Source organism: Orcinus orca, chromosome 1 (assembly GCF_937001465.1).
Source record: "Orcinus orca chromosome 1, mOrcOrc1.1, whole genome shotgun sequence".
Taxonomy (NCBI): domain Eukaryota; kingdom Metazoa; phylum Chordata; class Mammalia; order Artiodactyla; family Delphinidae; genus Orcinus; species Orcinus orca.
In genome coordinates this window covers 54,376,652-54,399,665 of record NC_064559.1, presented here as the reverse complement: position 1 = coordinate 54,399,665, position 23,014 = coordinate 54,376,652, and the positions used below count along the sequence as shown (strand labels likewise).

General features: G+C 42.8%; 1 protein-coding gene across 1 annotated transcript in view; it reads left to right on the top strand.

Annotated features, from left to right (window-relative positions):
- Positions 1-23,014, top strand: part of PAPPA2 (pappalysin 2) — a 314,606-nt gene that overhangs the window by 225,311 nt on the left and 66,281 nt on the right. The window contains exons 15-17 of the mRNA XM_049715361.1: positions 10,498-10,669; positions 14,181-14,358; positions 15,542-15,755. Coding sequence (XP_049571318.1) covers positions 10,498-10,669; positions 14,181-14,358; positions 15,542-15,755 — 564 coding nt within the window. The remainder of the gene's footprint in view (positions 1-10,497; positions 10,670-14,180; positions 14,359-15,541; positions 15,756-23,014) is intronic.

Below are 23,014 nucleotides of genomic sequence, written 5' to 3'. Positions count from 1 at the left end.
ACCCTCATTGCTGCTGCTTTACCAATTCCTATCGCGCTTCAGTTATTTGGAGCTCAGATTTAAAATGCCAACACTTTCCCTTCCTTCTCTTCCTGGATTGGGCCCCTATACCTTGCCAGGCTTCTCTGTTCCCTACTCAGTCCTATGTAAAACATTCCAATCACCACCCTTTTGATAGCCTCACAAAGTAAAGGGCTTCTTCCTTTCTTGTGCTAGGGGCCACAGGTTAAAGCATCTATTTATCCTTTGGCTCTTCGTCTTTTATATTTAGCATAGGGTTTCCTTTTAATGTTCAAGATGATGGGAACTGTTCTCTCTTGCTGCTGGGAATGGCCGTATAGAAATGAAATATGTATTGCATTTCTATTCATTGGATTATCTTCTTCCCCAAAGCAGTTTAGCAAATTAACATTGAATCCGTTTTTGCTTCTTAAGCAAGAAAAGAATTATAGCTGCTCAATTGTTCCCTAGGTTTCTTGCTCAACTTCCTTTTCCCAGAATGATTTGTCCATAAAATAAGAGGGAAGGAGGAGAATCCACTGGCGAGGATTCTGGTTCTCCTGGCCGATGATGGATGGCCTGGTGAAAGACAGATCTGCTTTGAGAGGCACAGTGAGCTGTTTGAGTCTTTTCAACTGTTTACTCTCATGGGGTTATAGAGGAAAAATGGAAAGGTCATGGACATGGTCTCATTTAGGGGTTTATTGGGGCACGGCTAGACTACTCTAGAAATAGCCTTTATTAAAATATTACGTTGTCTGAGATGGTTCCTTTATTAAAATATTACGTTGTCTGAGATGGTGGGATACATTCTTAGGACCAGTTGGGTGGCAGCTTTCAGGTTTCAGATTTCAGGGCTACAGGCACAGACATCTTAGGAAGACTTGTGGTTGGAGTCTACCGCTAAGGCTGGTTTCAAAACAGTGACTTCACAACACTAATGCCTTATCACAGTGTCTGAAAGTCCACAATTAGGAATTATTTTGTTCAAGTCCTGATAATCTCCAGCGGTCTCTTTAAAATAGTCAATAACCACTTAATAGAAATAGAAATGTCTTAAGTCGTTATCAGCTGTTTATGCCAGAAGTATTCTCTTATGGACCTTGCCAGCTCAAAAGTATACCAGAGCCCTGCTGAAATGCAACCTAGTGTAGGTAACTGGAAGTTTGGGGGAGTATGAGAAGCGGGAAAATTGGTGCTAAAAAGAGAAATGAGTTTAAAATATCACCTGCTTCCCAATTTTTCTCAGGGCTGGCCCTGTGCTTATGGTCTGTATTAACGGCAGCTGGTGGAGAAAGCACAGAAAATAAAAACAAGCCAGTATTTCCAGGGTTCTGTCGTCTTGCCAGCCTGCCAAATAGACAGACACTGTTGACGGATTTGACCCTAAGTTCTGGTTGCAAGGACTCTCAGGCCATGGTTCGGTGTAGCCATAACTGGGGAGACAGAGGAAGCCTGGCGATTAGAATGGCAGCAAGCCCGATGTCCAGACCCCTGCCTCTCACATTTGGCTGCATCATCCAGTCTCACCACACGATTTTAGGACAGTCCCTTCCCTTCTTTGGGCCTTCATTTCTCCATAAGCAAATGAGCCATTGATGTTGCAAGGCTTGGGAATGCTAGGAAGAACAAAAGGACAGAAGAGAGTAATATTCCAAATCTGATGTCAACCAAGGACTGATAAATTCCTGAATTACGAGATGATGGGAACAATGTGAAGCTTCTGTTGGGGAGTCCAGAAACTTTATGGGGAAAGGAAGCCAAGGGGGAGAGAGAGTCCCAGAGGGGCCCAACATGTGTTTTATATTCTACTTCTATATGTGAATTTGGGGCTCATTCAAGGTGCTGGCTTGCGACTCCTCAAGACCTCAGTTAACGCGTAGCTTGTATATAGCCACACAGAAGCCATGCTATCCTTTCTTCCTGCCTTGTAAGTACTGTTCTAGGAATGCCACAGATGGAAGCTCATGCCCATTAAACTGTTTTGTTTTTTTTTTGCAAGCATATTTTTTTATTAGTTACCTATTTTATACATATTAGTGTATACATGTCAATCCCAATCTCCCAGTTCATCCCGCCACCACCCCCATCTCCCCATGCCCATTAAACTTTATTCTCAGGATTATGTTGTTCCCTCACTTAACTCCACCTGTTTCACAATTCCCCAGCCTTGGCCTATGAATATGGCTGGGGAAGTGTCACTCCTGAATTAATAGTTTAATTGGTGCCCCGGGAAGAATAGTGGGGTGGGTAGGGGGAGTCAGCAGTGCAGTCATTTGGGGGCTCCAGTGATCACTCCTCATTAGGAAATGCCTCACGTGGAAATGGTTACTGCCTTCGCAAACTGGAAAAAAAGTTTATTATATATATTCTATATAGACATAATATTTGTTTTTATTGTTGTTGTTTCTGATGAGTGATTATGTTTCCTTGGTGCTGTGCTAGGGCACACATTCTCTGCCGGTGAGCCAGAAATTGTTTTGACTCTTTCTTTGGTGTTCCACATATTTTATAATCTACATTAAAATCGTCAGTTCTGAAACTTGGTGAGACAGGGATTTTGAAAGGGAGTGCTTTTGGCTGTGTGATGTAAATCTGTTTTTCTTTAGAGGAAGAGGGGGCATTTGGATGGGACTTCTAGTGTTACAATCAGGCATGGTAAAAAACCATGCCCTGAAATAGAAATGAGTGAAGCAAATTACTAGTCCTGGGGCCACCAGAGTCCAGTCCTGAACTTATGAATAGGTCACATTCGAGGAAGAGATGGACATCTCCTGACAGAGATGTTTTCAGGGGCCAACTTAGGGGCAAAGACTTCAATAGAGGGACAGAGAAAACCTCCACTTTCCCAGGATACAGGAAGGAAGGAGAAGTCTGCTTAGTGCAGTAATTCATTTCTTTGTCACGTGATGGAAAAGTCAGAATTATTACTGAGATTCCTCTGTTTCTATCAGATGAGACTCTTCAGAGGAGAAGAATTTGAATTAATTTTCCCTTCTTGGTCAGTATGACCTTTCAGTAAAACCCCTCAAAGTACCAGCCTCGTTCTGCCCAAGAAGGCTGATGGAAATGTACTTGACATTTAATCTGGTTCTTGCCCTACAAAGCAAAGATGGAGCCAGTAGTGAGGAGGAAGTAGAATGGGGAGCCAGAATGGTGGCCATGTTTTTGTATTTGTTTGGAGAAACAGCAAAGCTCTCTAAGGACGGATATTATTATTATTATTTGGTTTTGGTGTTGGTGGTGGGAAGATTAACGAGGACTCCGTCTCTTCCAGCCCACTCTACTTTCTGTACGTATTATTTCCGTCTGCTGCCAAACCCAGAGCATACATTTCTTCTTAGCCCATACCCTCTTATTTCAATAAGAATTGGTAAAACAAAGTGGAGGAATGGAGAGAAATCTGATCCTCTTTCACTGTGTAACCTTCAAAGAGTTGTTTCTACAGAAACCACTGGGATTGCTATTTGGTCAGTGGTAGCACTTCTTGGATAAATGAATTGCAATCTTTTGTTTAACTAAACAAATGTTGTGGCATTAAGACATTAAGCAAAAACTTACACTAGGAAAGAAAGATTGTGAGCAACTCTTTTTTTGGGTTCTCTACCACATCCTGCCCATTCATGGGTTTTCTGTACTCCCACCCCAGTAGCATCATCACCTCATCTAGAGAGTTAAATACCATGTTAAAGCTGGAAGGGACCCTTGAGAGAACCTAGTTTAACCCCATCATTTTACAGATTTGCAGACAAAAGGCCAGAGTGGTTAAGAGACTTACCCAATGTCATAGATTTAAGCAGGGACAAGCCAAGACCTGAGCCCAAGTCACATTGGCCTTGATCTACTACTTTCTCCATCACACCTCAAAAAGTATGAAAGTTTCTCCTAAACTAATCTAGATTCCAGATATCAAGTTGGATGCCTGAGGGAGGGTGGGACGTTGACTTTAGAAAAGTTCTTGAGCTGATGTCAACCTGATTTTGAGTTTAACCTAAAGCTTAATTAAATGTTTCTTTGTTATTATATTGTAGTCTGAGTGTGGTAGGAAGTTGTGGAATATCCCATAATTTCGTTTGGGCTCAATTTCCTCATCTCTAAAATGAGGAATTAGGGTTGAATTATCTTTAAGGTCCATTTTAGTTTTAACAAACTGTGGTTCCTCTAAGATCATTTTTAAAGGTCTTCCCCACCCTCCATCTGTCACACGCAAGAAATGGGATCTTTAGTGCATAACTTGCATCAGTTCTTACATGGGAGAAATAAGGTTTCACTATTGATTCTGAATAGTGGAATAGTGTCATAGCCTTCTGAAATGCCTCCAGGATGGCACAGACCCTCAGGGGAACCTTACACCAAAGCTGTGAGGAAGCTGTGGACAGAACAGCCAGGACTTCACCCATTCCTTAGGAACTACCCAGCTTCCCAAATGTGGACCTTGGCTGGAAGTGAAGCCAGCTTCACTCTAGTGGCCTCAAGCAATGGAAAATTTTAAAATGTGCCTGATTTGGCATGCCCTGGGGCACAGCTCATTGTAGGTTTGTTAGTGAGTCTGTCTGCTGTCTCTGCTGAGAATGATGTCTGCTTTCTGATGTTAGTCTTACTCTGTTCCTCACCAATCCCTGGAAGGTAGGGGAAGATTTGGGGGGCTTGCCTCTAAGTCTATCATCAAATATCGATGTTGACTCTTTTCCATATAGGTTCTTTAAATTTGTTAGTCAGAATTTCAGAGCCCCGCCCCTACTGAATTTTCTTCAGTTCTCAGTGGCAGGGAGAGGAAATGGTGATTTTGTCTAGGTTTTTAGAGTGCTACTTTGCTCTGTGTTCTGTCTGGAAAGCATTGGAGGTATCTTTCTGGCATATCTCTTTTGCCTTTCCAAATCCTATTAATTTATTGAGGTCAAATCATATCCAATGATAAAACTTTCTCTGGAACAGCCATGGATTTATAATCGGTACCACATGATTTAATTATTTTCTCTCTTCAGCCGTATTGAAAGATTCTTCAGAATGGGGGAAATGTTTTATACTTTTGATCTGTCTTATGACTCCCACGTGATAATTTGTGCTGAAAACATTAAAGCATAATGATGAAACAGTGGAACGAGTTTCTCCTTCTGGAATCAGCATTTGTTATTTTATAGTCTTGGCCTATGGAATTTGTTGACATATCTTTCAGGTTACACATACCCAGCTCTTTATGGTGCCGGGTTTCACTCCTGGTGAGCCTGAAAAATTTTGAAGCTTAAAATAAAATCACAGCTGTGAGGATCCCACCACAAACCTACAGAACCAAAATCTCCAGGGGACAGAGCCTGGGTATCTTTATTTTTTAAATGCTGCCTCTAAGTGAGTTAAATATGCAACTGTGGTTGACAAAGTCTGCCTTGTGGCAGATGAGGGCCATTCTTTTATGGAACTCTGCCAACAGAGGTTTCCCAAGGCATCACGCAGAGGCCCAAACGAAAAGGAAGCACACACATCATTTTGGTAGGACGGTGCTACTAGTGTGCCTGGGTGTCCACAAGCAGGTTATATGCAAGAAGATAGCCCAGGGATAACATACATTTTGAAAAGGGATTTCTCTATTGAAAGCATTTTTTAAAATCCTCAAACATGATGGCTTCCGGAAGTGAGGACAAGAAGGGAGAGAGTAGAGGCTTATTGGGGAAGTGGAGACACAAAGAGCAAAGCTAGAATGATGGGTAAGGTGACCATCTACGTAATGTGACCTCTGAGGGCCTACTGACTTAAGATTCTATCATGAAAAACTCATTCCTTTGCCTTCAAACTTTTGTCTCCTGTTAAAATGGAAATACCTGTGAATCACATCTGACTGGCTGCATCATATCCTTACCCGAGAACACATTGTGATGGGGTGTGGGGAAAGGTCTGGAAAAAGATGGGTGGAAGAGTGAGAAGTGGTTGCCAAAGGAAGAAACACGCTTAGTAGGGCATCATGCAGACAATGGCAGCTGGACAAAAATTGCCAATTTGATATTCTCTCATTTAAAAGAAAACTGCTCAAAACTGAGACCAACCATTTACTATTCTACTCTTTCCCCCCTGACTACCCTGCTGAGGAGCTTCTTGGCTCATCCTGGCCAATGATGCTAGCTCCTGAATGGAGAAGAAAGCAACAGGAGATCCACCTTGTCGCCAGGGAGACGGCCTGGTGGTCTAGGCTGGCCCCGAGAGTGAGGACTCTGAGACCCAGCCTGAGGATTTTCCTCTAACTCACTGTGCAGCCTCCAGCCAGTCTTCAAACAGCTTTAGTTTCCTTGTATGTCAAACCAAGATAAATACCTAACTGCCCATCTCTCTGGGACATTGTAAGGCTTCACTGCTGCCACTTTCATTAACATTTGTCCAAAGACCCTAAGAAGAAAGCTTTTGAAAAGTTTTAAGACTAATTATGTTTACTATCAGCATTATCATTATGATATTGGGGCTTAATGTAACAGTAGCCAGAAAGAAGAATGTGTCAGGAGCATGGGAAAACGGAGAACACAGAAACTTCACTCAGGGAAGCAGTATTTGTAGTGGAAGAGAAACACAAAAAGGGGTTTGGGGTTGGGGTGCAAAGGAGAGAAGTCTGCAATTGATACCAGATGCCATCAGAAGCTAACGACCTGACAAACACCACTCTCATAAAACAAATTCCTTAAAAAGGAAGCAAATGGAAATATAAGCTAGTGAAAGAATTTGCAGCAGCTGCCCTAAAACCATTTCTCACTTCATAAACAGGTCTGGGTTTGATGCTTTTTTTTTTTTTTGTCTTGGTCTTATTTCATGCCACTTTCCCTCTTTTCTATCATCCCCTGTCTCATTCTTCCTCCCTTGCTGCCAAGGCTGGATGGACTTTTAATACTGGTAGTCATAGCAACAGTAGTTAATGGAACACCATCTTGATGGAAGGAGGCTCATTCAGAGTATTTGTTTTGTGTCTTATCTCAGCACGTATTTGTCCTCAGTGATGACATGGATGAATTGGACAGAGTCACTGGAAAATAGCACGTGCTGTTATTTCACATTAATTTCTTGGCAGTGAGCTGACATGAACCAGAACTGTTAATGACTCTCTGTTTTCCAGTCTTCTCTGCTTAACACGCTGAAGAAATATTACGTTTTGTGTACATCAAGGGCATGTAGTATCTGTGGAACTTGAAGTTCTTTAGCATCACTAATGAGGTGTTCTGATCTCATTCCATGAAGGACCGTCAGGTTTCAGATGCCTTACCCAGCTAGGCTGAATAAAGACTCGGAGACAAAGGTTTATTTCCTGTATTGCATACCTAATTAGCAGCATTGGATTTGGAGAATCCATGCTGACAATTAACAGTCATCCCCCCGCAATTCATATATTCCTCCCTTCATCAGGCTCCCGGAGTGATTCTGAGGGAATACTACACCTTCACAGAGAATAATCAGAGCTTAAAGGAGTAAAAAAGTTTCCTTCATACCACTCAACTCCAATTCCTCCATCCTATACCTAATAAGCATAGGTAAAAGAAATGAGAATGTCACTGACATATAACTTAAATCCCTGACGTGTAACTTAAACCCCAAGATCAGGGGCAGCAACTTTAGCATATTCGAATCAAATCCATACTTTTTGGACTAGTGCATTTTAAAGCAATTCTCAGTTATTTCAAGGCAGTATGTTCAATTCAATGACATTTTATTTTCCACTTCCTTTTTTATTTATTTACTTACTTATTTTTGGCTGTGCTGGGTCTTCGTTGCTGCGCGCGGGCTTTCTCTGTTTGCTGCAAGCGGGGGCTACTCTTCGCTGTGGTGCACAGGCTTCTCGTTGCAGTGGCTTCTTTTGTTGCAGAGCACAGGCTCTAGGCGTGCGGGCTTCAGTAGTTGTGGCTCGCAGGCTCTAGAGCTCAGGCTCAGTAGTTGTGGCACACGCGGCTTAGTTGCTCTTTGGCATGTGGGATCTTCCTGGACCAGGGATCAAACCCATGTCCCCTGCATTGGAAGGCGGATTCTTAACCACTGCGCCACCAGGGAAGCCCCTATTTTCCACTTTCTTATATCGTTGCCCAGCTCCTTGATAAGGTCGTTGGCTGCTAACACAATTCAAGGGCAAATAGAACAAATTAATGATGACGAGACTCACAGAAGCCATTTTAACTAATATTTAGTACCACTGGCAAAAACATCATGAGCAAGAAAATATCTTGTTGTTCTACACCGCTAGACTATGTGTTCTTTAAGGGCATATTTATTTTATCCCCAGTACTGAGACCGATGCCTTGCCAATGCTAAGTGCTCAGTAAATGTTTATGGGTGAATGAATGAATGAGTAGGGCAAGATGGTTGGATCACTTTTTTTCTTTTTTAACGTCTTTATTGGAGTATAGTTGCTTTACAATGGTGTGTTCGTTTCTGCTTTATAACAAAGTGAATCAGCTACACATATACATATATCCCCATATCTCCTCCCTCTTGCATCTCCCTCCCATCCTCCGTCGTCTGATAATGATATTTTTGTATTTCATATCCCCACCTATCACTATAAAATTTAACAAATTTACCATTTTGATAGCCATTGACTTACTTTGATGTCTATGATATGAACAAATTTAATTCAGCAGACACTTATTGTAACTCCTACAATGAGGTGTATGGTGAATACAAAAGTGGGTAGGAGTCAGTGTTTGTCTTCAAGAATATCATAATCTAGTTGGGAGATTCAACAGCATTTAAGAGACAGATACTAATTGCCTTGTGGATCAAAGGATGGATAAATTAATTAACTGAAGAACAATCAAATGCATACATGACTATACTACAAGATAGAGTAAAAGAAGCGTTCGAAGAGTTATTTTTTAAATTTCCCTGAGAGGTTCGAGGGAGGAAGATATCTGGAGGGGCTTCTTGGAGAAGGAAAGCCTTTTAGAAAACACAACAAATTGAGCAAAAGTACAGAAGTGGGAAAACTAAAACATGTGGCTGGTTCATAAAAAACAGGCCACTGAAGGTGGGACTTGGGCCATTTGCAGTGGAGCAGTAGAGAGAATTAACCCAGGAACAATAACAACCCTGTGGGATATGCACCATTATTATCCCCATCTCATGGGGGAAGGAGCTGAAATACCGGGGAATAAATAACCAAATCATACAGGCAGTAGTAAATGGTGAATCCAGGATTCAAATTCACACAGCCTGGGGGCAGTTGCTCTAAATCTTAATCTCTGTTGTTCTGCCTTGATAAGAGGGTAACCCTCTTTCGGCTCTGTTGCATGCCCCCCCCCCTTTTTTTTGTAGAGTTGATTTACAATGTTGTGTTGGTTTCAGGTGTACTGCAAAGTGAATCAGTTATACATACATACATATATCTATCTATCTATCTATCTATCTATCTCCACTCTTTTTTAGATTCTTTTACCATATAGTCCATTACAGAGCACTGAGTAGAGTTCCCTTTGCTATACAGTAGGTCCTTGCTAGTTATCTATTTTATATATAGTGGTGTGTATATGTCAATCCCAATCTCCCAATTTATCCCTCCCCCACCTTACCCACTGGTAACCATTAATTTGTTTTCTACATCTGTAACTTTATTTCTGTTTTGTAGGTAAGTTCATTTGTACTCTTTTTTTAGATTCCACATATAAGCGATATCATATGATATTTGTCTTTCTCTGTCTGACTTACATCACTCAGTATGACAATCTCTAGGTCCATCTCTGTTGCATCCTTGCTGCTGTTATGGTCCCAGCAGAGTCTCCCCAAACCCTGGGGAGTTACCTATCCCTCCTGTTCCCAGTTGAATAGCCCTTGAGATCTGGACAGCAGTTCTCCTCTGCTGAGATAATGTCCTGGAAGCATGTAGAACAACGTCAGGCATGTGGCTGGGATCTGATATGTGTGAGTTTCTTCTTTCTGCCATGGGCTCAATTTCTGATTAGCTGGTGCTGATATTCAATGGTGTATGCCAGTTGTCAAAAATATTTCCATGACAATCAGTAAATAAATGTTGCTTTTTCTGCCATCTCAAACAACCAGGCCCTTTCTACAGGGTCCCCTGCGACAAACCTGTGATTGAACAACAGAAAGTTTAATGCCTGACACAACCAGGGGCCTCCAGGATTCAGTCCTGACCTTTGTCCTGTGTCTGTTCTGATTGTTTGGGGCCCAGAGTACTGGTTATGAAATATTTCAAGGATTATCCTCTGATCTATTCATTTCTGATGCCATCCAGAGCTCTTGAGACACGCTCCCCACCTGTTCTACCATCATTTTGTCCTCCTGGAAGAGCCATAGAGAAAGCCAGTTCATAATCACTTCGTAGATGATATTGTCCTTGTTCATTTTATGTTGCGTGGTTCCAGGTCACATAGAAGGAAGTAATGAATTTAATGTAGGCTTTGGAGAAACAATGTTCTCTTTGGTTTAGAGGCACTTCCCAGAGGGAGATGCAAAGCCTTTGCTGCTGCCTATCAGTTCTGAGTCCGTTTAAGATACTTCTGTTTCTGTCATCTCCAGCTGTGTCCATCGGCCCTGTGGGGAGCAGGGCAGCTGTGTGCCATTGCTGCTTGATCACGCGGATGTGGTGAACTGTACCTCTGGTGGCCCAGGTCACATGAAGTGCTCTATCACCTGTCAAAGGGGGTTTGACCTTCAGGCCAGCAATGGGCAGTACCTCAGGCCCATGCAGGTGAGTTGGAAACCCGTGGTCATCAGGACCAAGCCCCTGGGGAGGGACAGTAGGCATGTTCCTCCCCCTGTCTGGATGGGGGAAAGGCGCATGTTTCTAACTCATCTGAAAGGAAAAATGAGGAATCTAACAAGCAAGGAGAAGCATGGCTTTATAGAAATGCAAGGTATACATAAGAACAGGTGCAGTTTCCATTAACTAGGGTGCCAATTTCTCTCCAGGTGGGCAGTAGACAGGGACACTTGTTCCATCCTTCTCCCTTGCTTTTTTATCTTCCTATCAGAAATTATGACCCCCACTTTCGGCTTCAAAATGGGAATGCTGCAGTTTAGACCTGTCCACAATTTGCAGGCAAAATAGTTTGCAATCAGGTTGTTTGTGGTTCATTGTCTGACTGCCACGCACCAGCCCCCTTCCCTGCCCCCACCAGCCCTCCTTACAAGAAGACTGGAGGAAAGAGCCTGATTTTCTTCCTTCTGTTACTGAGGTGGGGGTTATATCATGATTCTGGCTTTAACTGAATTTTCCAAATTTCTACAAGCTACCATGCACCACTTGAAGATTTCAAGGTGATCTGAAGGTAGTAGAATATATTAATGAAGAGTGTAGTTTGAGAGACAGACCTGGAATGAAATTTTGACTCCACTGTTTAGTAGGTGTGTAATTTAGGTAAAGACAAACACACAAAAGAAACTAACCACTTTAGGTTTGTTTCCACATTTGTAAAATAATGAAATCAGAAGGATTTATGTCACTGGGTTATTTTGATGACTGACTAGACATAATTTACCAGCTTCTAGCAAAATGGTAGGCACCTAGCTCTCTGCAAAGCTGCGATTATGATGAGCGTGATAATGTATTCTCAACTAAGAATTTTATTTTCCATTTTTCCTTTAGAGAGCTTTCAGTACTCTACAGAGGAACTTGAAAATTGAAATCAACCATTAGAAAACATGAGCACAGTATGAGATAGAGACAGGATGCATTAGGCAAAAGGTAATGATGCTTGAGAAGAAGTTGAGGAAGATGAGGTGTGATGAGGGAAGAGTGGAATCACGATTGGTTAGTCAGGTATCAATGGTTTGGAAGATTGGAATTGTTTTCATCTTGTACCAGTTGACTGCTTAGCAGGTTGTAGATCTGTGGAAGAATTTTACTTGCTTAGACATGGTCAGGATTTAAAGACACAATCTTTGGTTTCAGCTGGTTTAGGTTCTGCATAGAGAGAGACAGGTTTAACATACCTTGAAGCACCAACTCCTTGGTCTATGATGCTTTGGTGAGAAAGGCAGAACTCTTATCACCTGCCCTTAACTCAGCTTAACTCAAACTAGAAAAGAGATGGAAAGAAGGAAAAAGAACAAAAACAATGTAGGAACTAAATACATTTTTGTGATGTCGGTAAAGAAGGGGAGAGAAGAAAAGATGGTGTTTGCAATTCATTAAAATTAGGAACAAGTTCAAGACAAAATGGTTAATACCTAATGAAGCCAGCAGAAAAAGCAGGCAATATATGCAGAGTTTGAGAGACATTCTTGAAGTGATCATTGTGGTTCGAGCCAGTCTTCCAGGCTGTGATCAGTGTGGCAGGGACAGAGTTGGGAGAAGGAAGGTGGGAGCTCACCTTTTGCCAACCAAATGGTGGAGTCAGCAAGCACAGCTTTCCAGCTGACCACTCCTGTCACCCAAGGCTGGCCCCACTAAACAGATTGTACGATCCCAGCTCCTGATCACAAGACAGTGGGGATATTTGCTTTTTGTTGACACAAGAACTTAAACTAAACAGAAAAATGTGTCTGGCTTTGAATTGGGCTCTTCTGGCAGGCAACAGGGAACCCCTGGAAAGCAGGGAGGAGCAGCCAGCCAAGAGTGGGTGTCAGGGGTGACAGGTGCTTTCACCAGTCATTTTACCTTTGGCTTCGGTGCCACTGTGGTCTCCTGGTGGGATGGCTGGCTGAGCCGCAGAATCTGCCCACTCTCCCTTTGACTTTTGGTAACCCATTGGCTAGAATGACGGCTGTGCTTTTTCCCAAACAAGCCATGAGCATCCAGGTCTCTGAGTGCCTGCTCCTCCTGTTCCCCTCACTCTGAATACTTTCTTCTCCCTGCTTCCCCTCTGCTGCTGGGAAGTCTCGCTCATCTTTCAAAGGCCAGTTCCTGAGTTACCTACCCTGTGCACCTCCCCGCAAACCCTCTCCCTCCTACCCAAGTATGGGCAATCCCTCCTCCAGCCCCTGTAGTGCTATCTCACCACCACAAAACAAGCATGCATATATTATATCGCTGTATTTTTTTTTTAAAACAGCAATTTAAATTTTCTTTCTCCTTGGTCCATGTTTTCTACTTCTTTCACTTTATCATTTGCAGTCTTTGTATTATATTCTCTTAAATCATTACAGAAGGAAGTAGGATATAACAAAAATATATCTCCAGAATTTTCCTTTTTTACTTTCTTTCCTCCCTTCCTCTCTCTCTTTCTCCTTCTTTCCCTTTTTCCCCCTTCAATTGTTTTCTGATACATTGCTCCAACCTATGATTTGCTCTGCTGGTAGATTATTAGCTCCTTGAGGGTCTTGTTTATCCAAACCTAGTAAGGAATCTGGCCCTTCTAGGTGTTCAAAAAATGTCTCCTCGTTTATTTCATGGTGATGAATTCTAGGGCTCCCCTACAGAAACCGCAGGCCCAGGGAAACAGCTGGAATCTCTCAAACTTAACTACAAAGTTTGGAAGATGCCTCATATGCATTAAGTCTCAGCGGTTCTTAAAGCCTAGGCACCATTCTCAGAGGAGACAATTATGTTTCGTAGCATTATCTGTAAAGGTCCCAGCAGGAAACAGATGACACACTCAAAGGTGGGCAATTTGAGGGACTTCAGTAAAGGGGCCACTTCTAAAGGTGGGGGCAGGATATAGGAAATTACAAGGAGATGGTGCAGAATCCCAGGGTGAAGGGGTGATACCCCCTGTAGGCCTGAAGAGTTGACTATAGAGAGCAGTTAGCAGAACCCCTGGGAAGAGAGTGCAGGAGGTGTGTGGAGATCGCTGCCAAAGGGTGCAGCCAACCTACAGCAAAGCCCTAGGGAGGGAGTTGCAAGGATCAGCACCCTGACCCCCCTTGCCTCTCTCCCTCTCCAGTCTCCTGCCACTGTTGCCCTGGGTGCTAAACCAAACACAAGTCAGAGGCATGAAATCTACAGGAGCCAGCATCCCAGGGCAAGGTGGAGAAGGGTAGATCTGGAGAAGCACGTGGAGGATAGCCAAGAGTTGGCCTGGAGGAGTGTCTTCATTTAAAGATTCCCTTACACTAACATTTGCCTTTCATTAGCAGCATACCTGGGTAGTGTGAGATAGTACACTAAGACAGTAAGGCATAAAGAGGGAGAAAGACAAACTAATTTTGCCTGTTGTGAACGTTTGCACAAATAATCATCAGGACTCTTTCAAAGCCTGGAAACTGTTTTGATAAGCCTTTTTATGTCACCTTGACAGCAGAAAATTTTCTGTTTCTAGAAGGAAATTCTGCTCACATGTTCCTCTGGGCACTGGGACCGGGCTGTGAGCTGCATGCCCCTTGACTGTGGTGTCCCCGACCAGTCTTTGGTGAACTATGCAAACTTCTCCTGCTCAGAGGGAACAAACTTTCTGAAACGCTGCTCCATCTCCTGTGTCCCACCAGCCAAGCTTCAAGGTATTGTCTGGCCAACCAGGAGCTGTATGCAAGTTCTCTTCAGGTTCTCTCTCTTCGGGGGTACTTTGGGGATCTTTTCTTCACCCCAGTGCCCTTCCCATTTGGCTCTGCTGTATCACCCTCTTCTGATAACACAAGCAAAGTCCCAAAGGGCAATACCATTCCTTGTCCCAGAATGCCCTGACTCAAGATCTCATTAAGGAAAGAAACTTAGACTTTCCCATTTTTATTTGACTTTATGTCCTCTGGAGTCAAGCCAACTAACAGTTTTCTAATAATATTAATAATCCAGATACCCTTTATCATTCACATTTTTAAATTTAATATTTACAACCATCCTATGAGTTAGGTGCTTTTCGTTCTGTTTTAGAGATGAGAGCATAGTTACATGAGCTGTACTGCTAGGAAGAGATGAAGACCCCACATCTTGCTCTTTACCTCCTGGACTTAGGTGCGCCTAACAGTGTTTGAGCAGGCTTGTTACAAATGCAACCTCCTGAGCCTCATGCTGACAGATTCTGATTTAGTAGGTCTGAGGTGGGTTGGTGATGCTACTGTGGGGTGTCCATGGATTGCACTCGGAGAAACCATGAATGACGTTGAGGCATACGGTATGGTGTTGAAGTGCAGAGCTTTGCATCCAAACTGCCTGAGTACAAACCCTGCCTCTGTTCTTACTAGCTTGGGCAAGTTACCTAAACTCAATTTCCTCAGCTGCAAAATAGGGGATAATGATGGTATCTATTTCATAGGGTTGTTTGAGGTTTGAAGTTTACACAAGTGAATACATGTAAAATGCTTAGAGCGGTGCCTGGCATATAATGAGCACAATAAAAGTGTCATCTAGTATTATTATAATGCTTTCCACAATACTGTCACTACTCTATTTTTATTATTTATAGTGAGGAAGTGAGGTAATGATTTGGTTGGTAGCCCTCCTTTCATTCAGGTCATGAAAGAGCTTTCTGACCTCTGTGCTGTATAAGAGAGCACAGTAGACGCTCTGTGGGCACAAAGATATAGGATGAACATTTGACCTGAGGTTTTAGAGAAGCTGCTCCACAAAGAGTAACGTGACTTTCCAAGAATGACGGTACGTTGACAGGTCTTCGCTCTCTCTGCTAGTGTTTTATTTCTGGACTCTCTGTTCTGAGCATCTTGTGCTTCTCTTTCTTGGAGTCAGGACTGAGCCCGTGGCTGACCTGTCTTGAAGATGGGCTCTGGTCTCTCCCTGAAGCCTACTGCAAGTTGGAGTGTGATGTTCCCCCTGTTATCCCGAACGCCAACTTGCTCCTGCCTCACTGCCTCCAGGGCAACCATGATGTGGGCTCCATCTGCAGATACAAATGCAAACCGGGCTACTACGTGATGGGAAGTGCGGAGAATAAAGTCAGGAAGTAAGTTGGATTGTTCCTGGTCTTTGCAGTTCTCTCTACCCTTGTACCTTGCTCCTGTTCCTTCATTTGCAAATCCTAGACCACTGTTTTGGAATTAATATTAAGACCTTCTGGGTTGTCCATTGTTTGTTGTGTTTGTTTTTCTATATAATCTCTCTTCACCTGCACAGGTGTGTTCCCCAGTCATGACAGGCAGGCTGGCCAAGTATGCTTTCTATAAAGATATTCTTTCTCATAGGAGATTCCACAGTCTCATCTAGGTGTTTTTAAAAGAATCTCTGCCCGAATTATTATTTTCCTTGAAAGTAAGTGTTACGAGCTTCTTAAGCAGTACACACATCACCCGAATCCAACTGTGTCCTAGAACATCCTCATCAGGACAGGTGGAGGCTTATGGTTGTGGCTGTGGGAGAAATTGTCTGGGATGGTCCCCACCTCAGGTATTTATTGGTTATGTGATGCCAGGAAGTCTTCTTTCTCTGCCTCATTCTTCCTCATCTGTAAAATGAGGATAATAATAATAATAATAACGTAGGAACTAAATAAATTAGTATGTATAAAACATGAGTCAGGGGCTTCCCTGGTGGCGCAGTGGTTGAGAGTCCGCCTGCCGATGCAGGGGACGCGGGTTCGCGCCCCAGTCCAGGAAGATCCCACATACTGCGGAGCGGCTGGGCCCGTGAGCCATGGCCGCTGAGCCTGCGCATCCGGAGCCTGTGCTCCGCAACAGGAGAGCCCACAACAGTGAGAGACCCGCGTACCGCAAAAACAAACAAACAAAAAAACATGAGTCAGTAAATTTATTTTTAAAGCATAAAACTCAATACGTATTAGCTATTAATATTGTAATTATAGTCTCTCTGCTTTCTTTTTCCTGGACTTTGTGTGTTTACACTCCTAGACCCAGAAACCAAGAGAGCATGGTGGATCAGAAAGAACAAAAGCTTACTGCATAATTTAAGAGGAAGGGTTTTAAAGAAAATCATGCTGGGGTTCAAATCCCAGTTGTTCCCCATTTTATTAGCTGAGTAACCTCAGGCAAGTTACTTAACTCTTTGGGTCTCATCTTTGTAAGCTGGGGATAATGCCCTCACCAGAGTGTTCAGTTGAGGATTAAACAAGATAATACATATTCAGCCCAGTGCCCGGTTTGTGCTAAATGCTCAATAAATGGTTTCAGAAAAAGAAACATTTTCCGAACAAACAAAACAAACAAAAAGCTTTCAGAAGAAGAAACTCCTTGTACTCAGTAAAGAGTAACTATTATTTTCCTACCATAAATTATGTCAGTACAGGAGAAAATCAGATTTATTTCTTACCCAGGATTTAGTTCAAAATCTGATCATAGTAGGTACGTTTTTAAAGACTTTTTTTTTGAACTGACATAATCCCAGCCATGGCATTACCAGTGATTCCAGGAGATACCAACTTTGATTGTAAGCTAGAATTCTCTAAGGGAGCAAAAGAAAAACAGGGAGCTTACTCTCTGGCTCCAATTCGCCCTTCTCTAGTCAGCATCCAGCCATCTCAATATGGGGTGGATTGAGTTCGGCTTTGCCGGGAGCCTTTCACTCCCAAGAAAACCCAAGATCATATTTGGGAGGGGGAGAGGGAAGTCCCCTCCTCAAGATCTCAGCCCGAGGCAAGAGCCTGGCTAATTAGAACATGAATAAATACTGACGAAAAATTCATAGGAAGCGGCATTCTGGTTCAGTGACTCTAGCAGGTATCGTCAACAGTTTTTGACAGCTGAAAACACATTTGCACGTGATGGTCATAGGGTCTAGATCAATTTGTGTCAGCATGCATTGACGGGTAGTGAGTACCCAGGTCATCTTCCAGTGAGAATGGCATTACAACCAGCCTGAAGGCTGCTGTTTTCTTGCTTTTTTTCTTCTCTTCTTGCCTCACTTTTCACACACCTGAGCCAACTCAGGTGTCTGCAGAACAATGCAATGAAGACTGGAGGGAGAGAGAAAAGTCTCGGGACCAGGAGGAATTCGAGGTGGAGGCATTATTCCTAGCTCCCCTGGGCCCGTGGCTGAGCTTTGCCTTGGGAACAGTGAGGTTTCCTCCATGACGATGGGCTTCCTGCTGCGTCTGCATATCTGACTCCACCGGCTTCTCTGCCCCAGCAGGGGCCCACAAGGCACAGCTTTCTTTTCTGGTTGAGAAACTGGAAGCTTGCATCACAGCATCAGCATCGGTTTGGACTTAAACATTTACATTCACAAGCACCATGCTGAGGAGAGATTAAATTATTTACTGCACTGCATAAACTGGTTTTAATCTTAGTTTACACCTGTTTACATAGCCAGCAGTGGACTGGTAATCAGAAGTTTGCAAGTCAGGAGTAAATCACTGTCACTTGCTGCTTGTGTTTACCCAACGAACTATGTCAGCCTTGTTCCTTGCTTGGAGCCCAGAGTTGTACAGATGGAGCCCTAAAATTCTTTCTAGGACATGCAGGCAGGGGGAGAAGAAGTTGAGAGAAGTTAACAGGGAGATTAACCCAGACAGAGTGGCCACATGCTAGTCTTCTGCAGTTCTCTGAGTAGTGGAAAAACCTCCTAGATGGTCAAATTTGCCACTTGTTCTTTGCATGACCCTGAACAATGTATGTCATATCCACGTGTCTCGGTTTTTGCCTCCTTGACGTGAGGAGTGGTAATGATTTTTACCCAAGAGTCCTGTTTTGAGGCCCAAAGCAGGTAATGTACTGAAAGTATTTTATAAACTATGAAGTTCAATACATATGCTAGAAATTACTTTTTGTTCATTTCTTTTTAAAAGAAGGAAACAACTACCAAAATATCAGCCAAGTACATTGCCTTCCTGCTTCTTCTCAAGTCTGTTGAATATTGTTTCAAGAGAGAAAGATAAATGCTGCATCTGACTTTTCTCTTCCTATCCAGCCTGTTTAAGCTTTGTCCCATTGCACTTGCGGATTCAGGGAGGGCACAGCTGCAGTTGGTACTTCTTCATGTGGGTGCTCTATGCCAGCTTCGCGGTTAGGAGTGAAGATATCAGTAAGACCTAGGCTCTGGCCTCAGGAGCACACAGCCTCCATGTTCCCTCTTTCATGGACATTATTCCTCCTTACAGTGGAGCATAGGAGAGGACATGGACTACAGGTAGGCCCTTTCTCCTGGCCCCTGGATGTGAAGGTGACACTGCTCACACTGACTCTAGTTCCTGAAGACAAGAAAATGCAATGGCCTTGGCCTTGGTCAAGGACCTGGCCTTGAAGTCTTGGGTAGAGTCAGTATCACCCAAACTGTATGGATTCTCCAGAGGGAAAAGTTGAGAAGGAGAGTAACAAAAAATTCAATAAAACAAAATGAATGCCCATTATGTAGTACAGCCATACAATTATACGGGCATATCATGAAATATCCTGTCACCATTAAAGATGTTTAGGAGAATATTAAAGACATGAGAGAACATTCACAATACAATAAATGGATAAAAGCAGAACATAGTTATTATAAATGATACAATCCTTATTTTCCATATTAAAGGTATGTTTTTAATCATCCTTCTTCAGAAGCTAGAAGTGATTATAATATTAATAGTCGTATTCTCTAGGTAGTAGGTTTATAGGGAATATAACTTTTCTTTTTCTGCTTGTTTATATTTGCTAAGTTTTCTAGACTTTATAATGAGATAAATGAATAAACAGTTTAAAAAAATAATGAAGTGAGCTAGAAGGAGGAGATCGTAGCCAATTTGTGGAGGCAGAGAGCAATAAAAGAAAACTAGACAGATCTTTCGAAACAGGCAAACCAAGCGGAGACCAGCACTCCAGGATGGCAGTAAGACAGGGACGTGACCCTTCCATCCTGTGTCCAGACCCTTCTGTGTTTTGAAGACAAACACTGTCTCTGTTCTTGAAGGCTATTTCAGACCTCCTCTCCTCCAGTAACACCTCTTCCCTAACTTCCAGCAGATCACCTCACTCCCTAAAGCGCAAAGGTCTGACCACAGGTGTGCAAGCTAATTGACACCTCCAAACATGTTCTCCCCCTTCTCACTGTCTAAAATGAATTATGACCAAAAGGACCTACTGTACAGCACAGGGAACTTCACTCAATATTTCATAATAACCTATAAGGGAAAAGAATCTGAAAAAGAATATATATATATATATATATATATATATATATATATTCTTTATGTATTATATGTATAACTGAATCACTGTGCTATACACCTGAAACTAACCCAACATTGTAAATCAACTATACTTCAGTTAAAAAAAAAACAAAAAAACCTTATATATTTTTTTTAACTAGAAAAAAAACACCAAAGTGTCAGTACTCTGGGCAAGTGGTGTTGACTCAGCAAGATTTTTTTGTCTTCTATTTTGGGATTCTTTTAATAAATAATCATATTTTATAATAAACTAAAAAAATTTTTTTAAATAAAATGAATTATGAACTCCTCCACCTTTGCTCTGGATCCTGTACCCCTTCTAGAGAATTTCTCTCAATCACTTTACCTTCCTCTTTCCTACATCTGAAGCCTCTTCCTTCCTCTCGCCTGGTTACTTCTCTTTAATTGTGCTCGGGTCTCTCCTATATTAAAATTCAAACAAGCAGAGCCTTTTATTGACTCCATGTCCTCCTCCAGCTACCACAGCTTCCCCCCTCCCTTTTACAGTGAAACTTGGTGAAAGAGTTGTTTGTATTCACTGTCTCCATCTTGCCATCTTCTCCCTCCTTCACACTTTGACACTCAGGTTTTATTCCCGTCTCTCCACTAAGGCTGAGCCTGCCGTGGACCCCACTGCTGTCAAATGCAGGGACTCTTTTTAGACCTTATGTTATATGAGAATAGTTGGCTTATGTCACGGTCACCCTGTGAGATAGGATGGACCCTCCCACCCAAGTCTGGTTTGGATGTTGAAAGTATGATGCCACACATTGACCAAGAGAGTATGAAAAGGTGTATTACTCACATAATGAGGCTTTCAGGGGAGAGAAGGGGAAAATTCCAAGTTGGTCTTCAAATGGCTTGAGCAATCAGGGAAGGGAGACTGGTCTGGAGTTGTATGGTGGTTAGGGGGTGAGGCTTGGGGGAGGGTTTGTGCATGTGAACAGGACCTGGCGTGGTTTGAACTTTCTGCTGAAGCCAAAAGAGGAAGCACCCAGGCTTTCTTACAGGCTTGCTCAGATGTGTGATATGTTGGGGCTTGAAAGCCATCAGAGTCAAACATCAAAGGTGGAGACTGGCTCTTCATTACAACATGGTTGGCTAGACCCTCCTTGAGACTTTTTCCTTGATTCTGCTCTATCTCACTCCCTTGATTTTCTTGCTGCTTCTCTGTCTCTTCTCAATTTCCTCTTCTGGCTTTTTCTCCTCTGCCCATTTCTTCAATATTGGTGTCTCTGTGCTCATTCTTCTCTCTTGCTCTGCACACTTGTCTGGGCTGAAGATCATTTACCCCATAGCCTTGACTACCTTCCACATGCTGATGATTTCTAAAACCACACCTGCTATCTAGTCTCTTCCTGTAAGGACCATAAGACCCATTAGGACAACAGCCTACAGATATAGCCACTTGGGAAATCTGATCTGCCTTTCAAACTCTTACTATATAATACAGAGCCTATTATAATCTCTTTCAAATCTGCACATCCTTCTGTGTTCCATGTGGTTGGGCAGGTCAGGGACCTGCACATAACCTGAGACTTTCGAATGTCCTTCACCCTCAGTCATCAACTTCCATTGAGTGTCATCATCTTACTGACTCCTAGATATGGCCATTTCTCCTCATCCCTGCTGCCATTTCTCTATGACAGATCACTATCCTTTTTCACTTCTGAACTGATCTTTCTAACTCCAGTCTTTCCCCCTTCAATACATTCACTACTTTGCAGCATCAATAATCTTCAAAACACTCAAGTCCAATTACAGTATTCCCCTGCATAAAACTAAATGACAAGCCTTTCTGCTATTTCATCTAAGAATATAAAAAAGCTTAAACTTAAAATACGTTCAAGGTCTTGCATGATCTAGCTGGGCCTGGCTTACCTAGCTTCGTCGCTGACTATCTTCCCTGAGAGATCACTTCCCTCCAGCTGTAACACACAACACCTTCTGTACTGTAGGCTCTGATGCTCTGGACCTTCTTTTACTTCTTTACATACACCGTGGCTAACATGCCTCTGGGCCTTCAAACATGCTGTTCCTTCTGGCTAGAACTCTCCCCGACAGTGGCCTTTTGCTTGGCTAACTCCTACTCCCCTATTTTTTAGCATAAGTGTGATTTTTGTCTAGGAAGCCTCCCAGATCTCCCCAGTCTGTAGGAAGTGTCCCTCCCATGGTTTCCCACTGCACAGAAAACTTCCCTGACAACATCATTTATCTCACTGAGTAGAAATGGTTCGATTAGCTGTCCGATAGACCATGGATGTTTGTTTAGCATCATGTGCCCAGTGGCTTCTACATTTATTGGTGGGTACTCAGTAAATAGTTTCTAAATGGATGAAAAGACTGAATTATTAGAAAATTCATGATAGGATTTTAATGTTAAATCTGATGCTAAAAATGGTGCAGGAAAGAGGGTGGTTTTTTTTTTTTCTTATGAGGGTATGGAAATTTCTATTTCAAGTGCTTTAGAGTGGAAGGAACCCTTAAAAATATTATGTCTATTTTTCTTCTAGCAATTGTCTCAGCAACATAGGAATGGTCATTCTCCAGAGAGAGTTTCAATTTCACTTATTCAACTGACATTTAAGCTTGATTGGCAAACTGTACATGTTGGTGATAACAGAAAAATGATTAGACCTCTCCCTCTCAACAAGCTCACCAGAACAGTGGTTCTCATACCAGTCTGTACATTAGCATCACCTGGGGAGAGTTCAGATATCTTAATGCCCAGCTCAAACCCCAAACCACTTTCATCAGAATCTCTGGAAGTGGCACCCAGGCATTAGTCTTTTGCAAAGCTCCCCAAGTCACTCCAATGTGCAGCCAAAATCAAGAAGCACAATCTAGAAGCACAAACCTTTCTTTGTGTAAGAACAATATCAGTCATGGGATTTTGACTTTCTGAAAACTATCCAGAGTAACGTTTCCTCTTCTCAAAGTTACCATAGCTGGGCTTCCCTGGTGGCGCAGTGGTTGAGAGTCCGCCTGCCGATGCAGGGGACACAGGTTCGTGCCCCGGTCCAGGAAGATCCCACATGCCGCGGAGCGGCTGGGCCCGTGAGCCATGGCCACTGGGCCTGCACGTCCGGGGCCTGTGCTCCGCA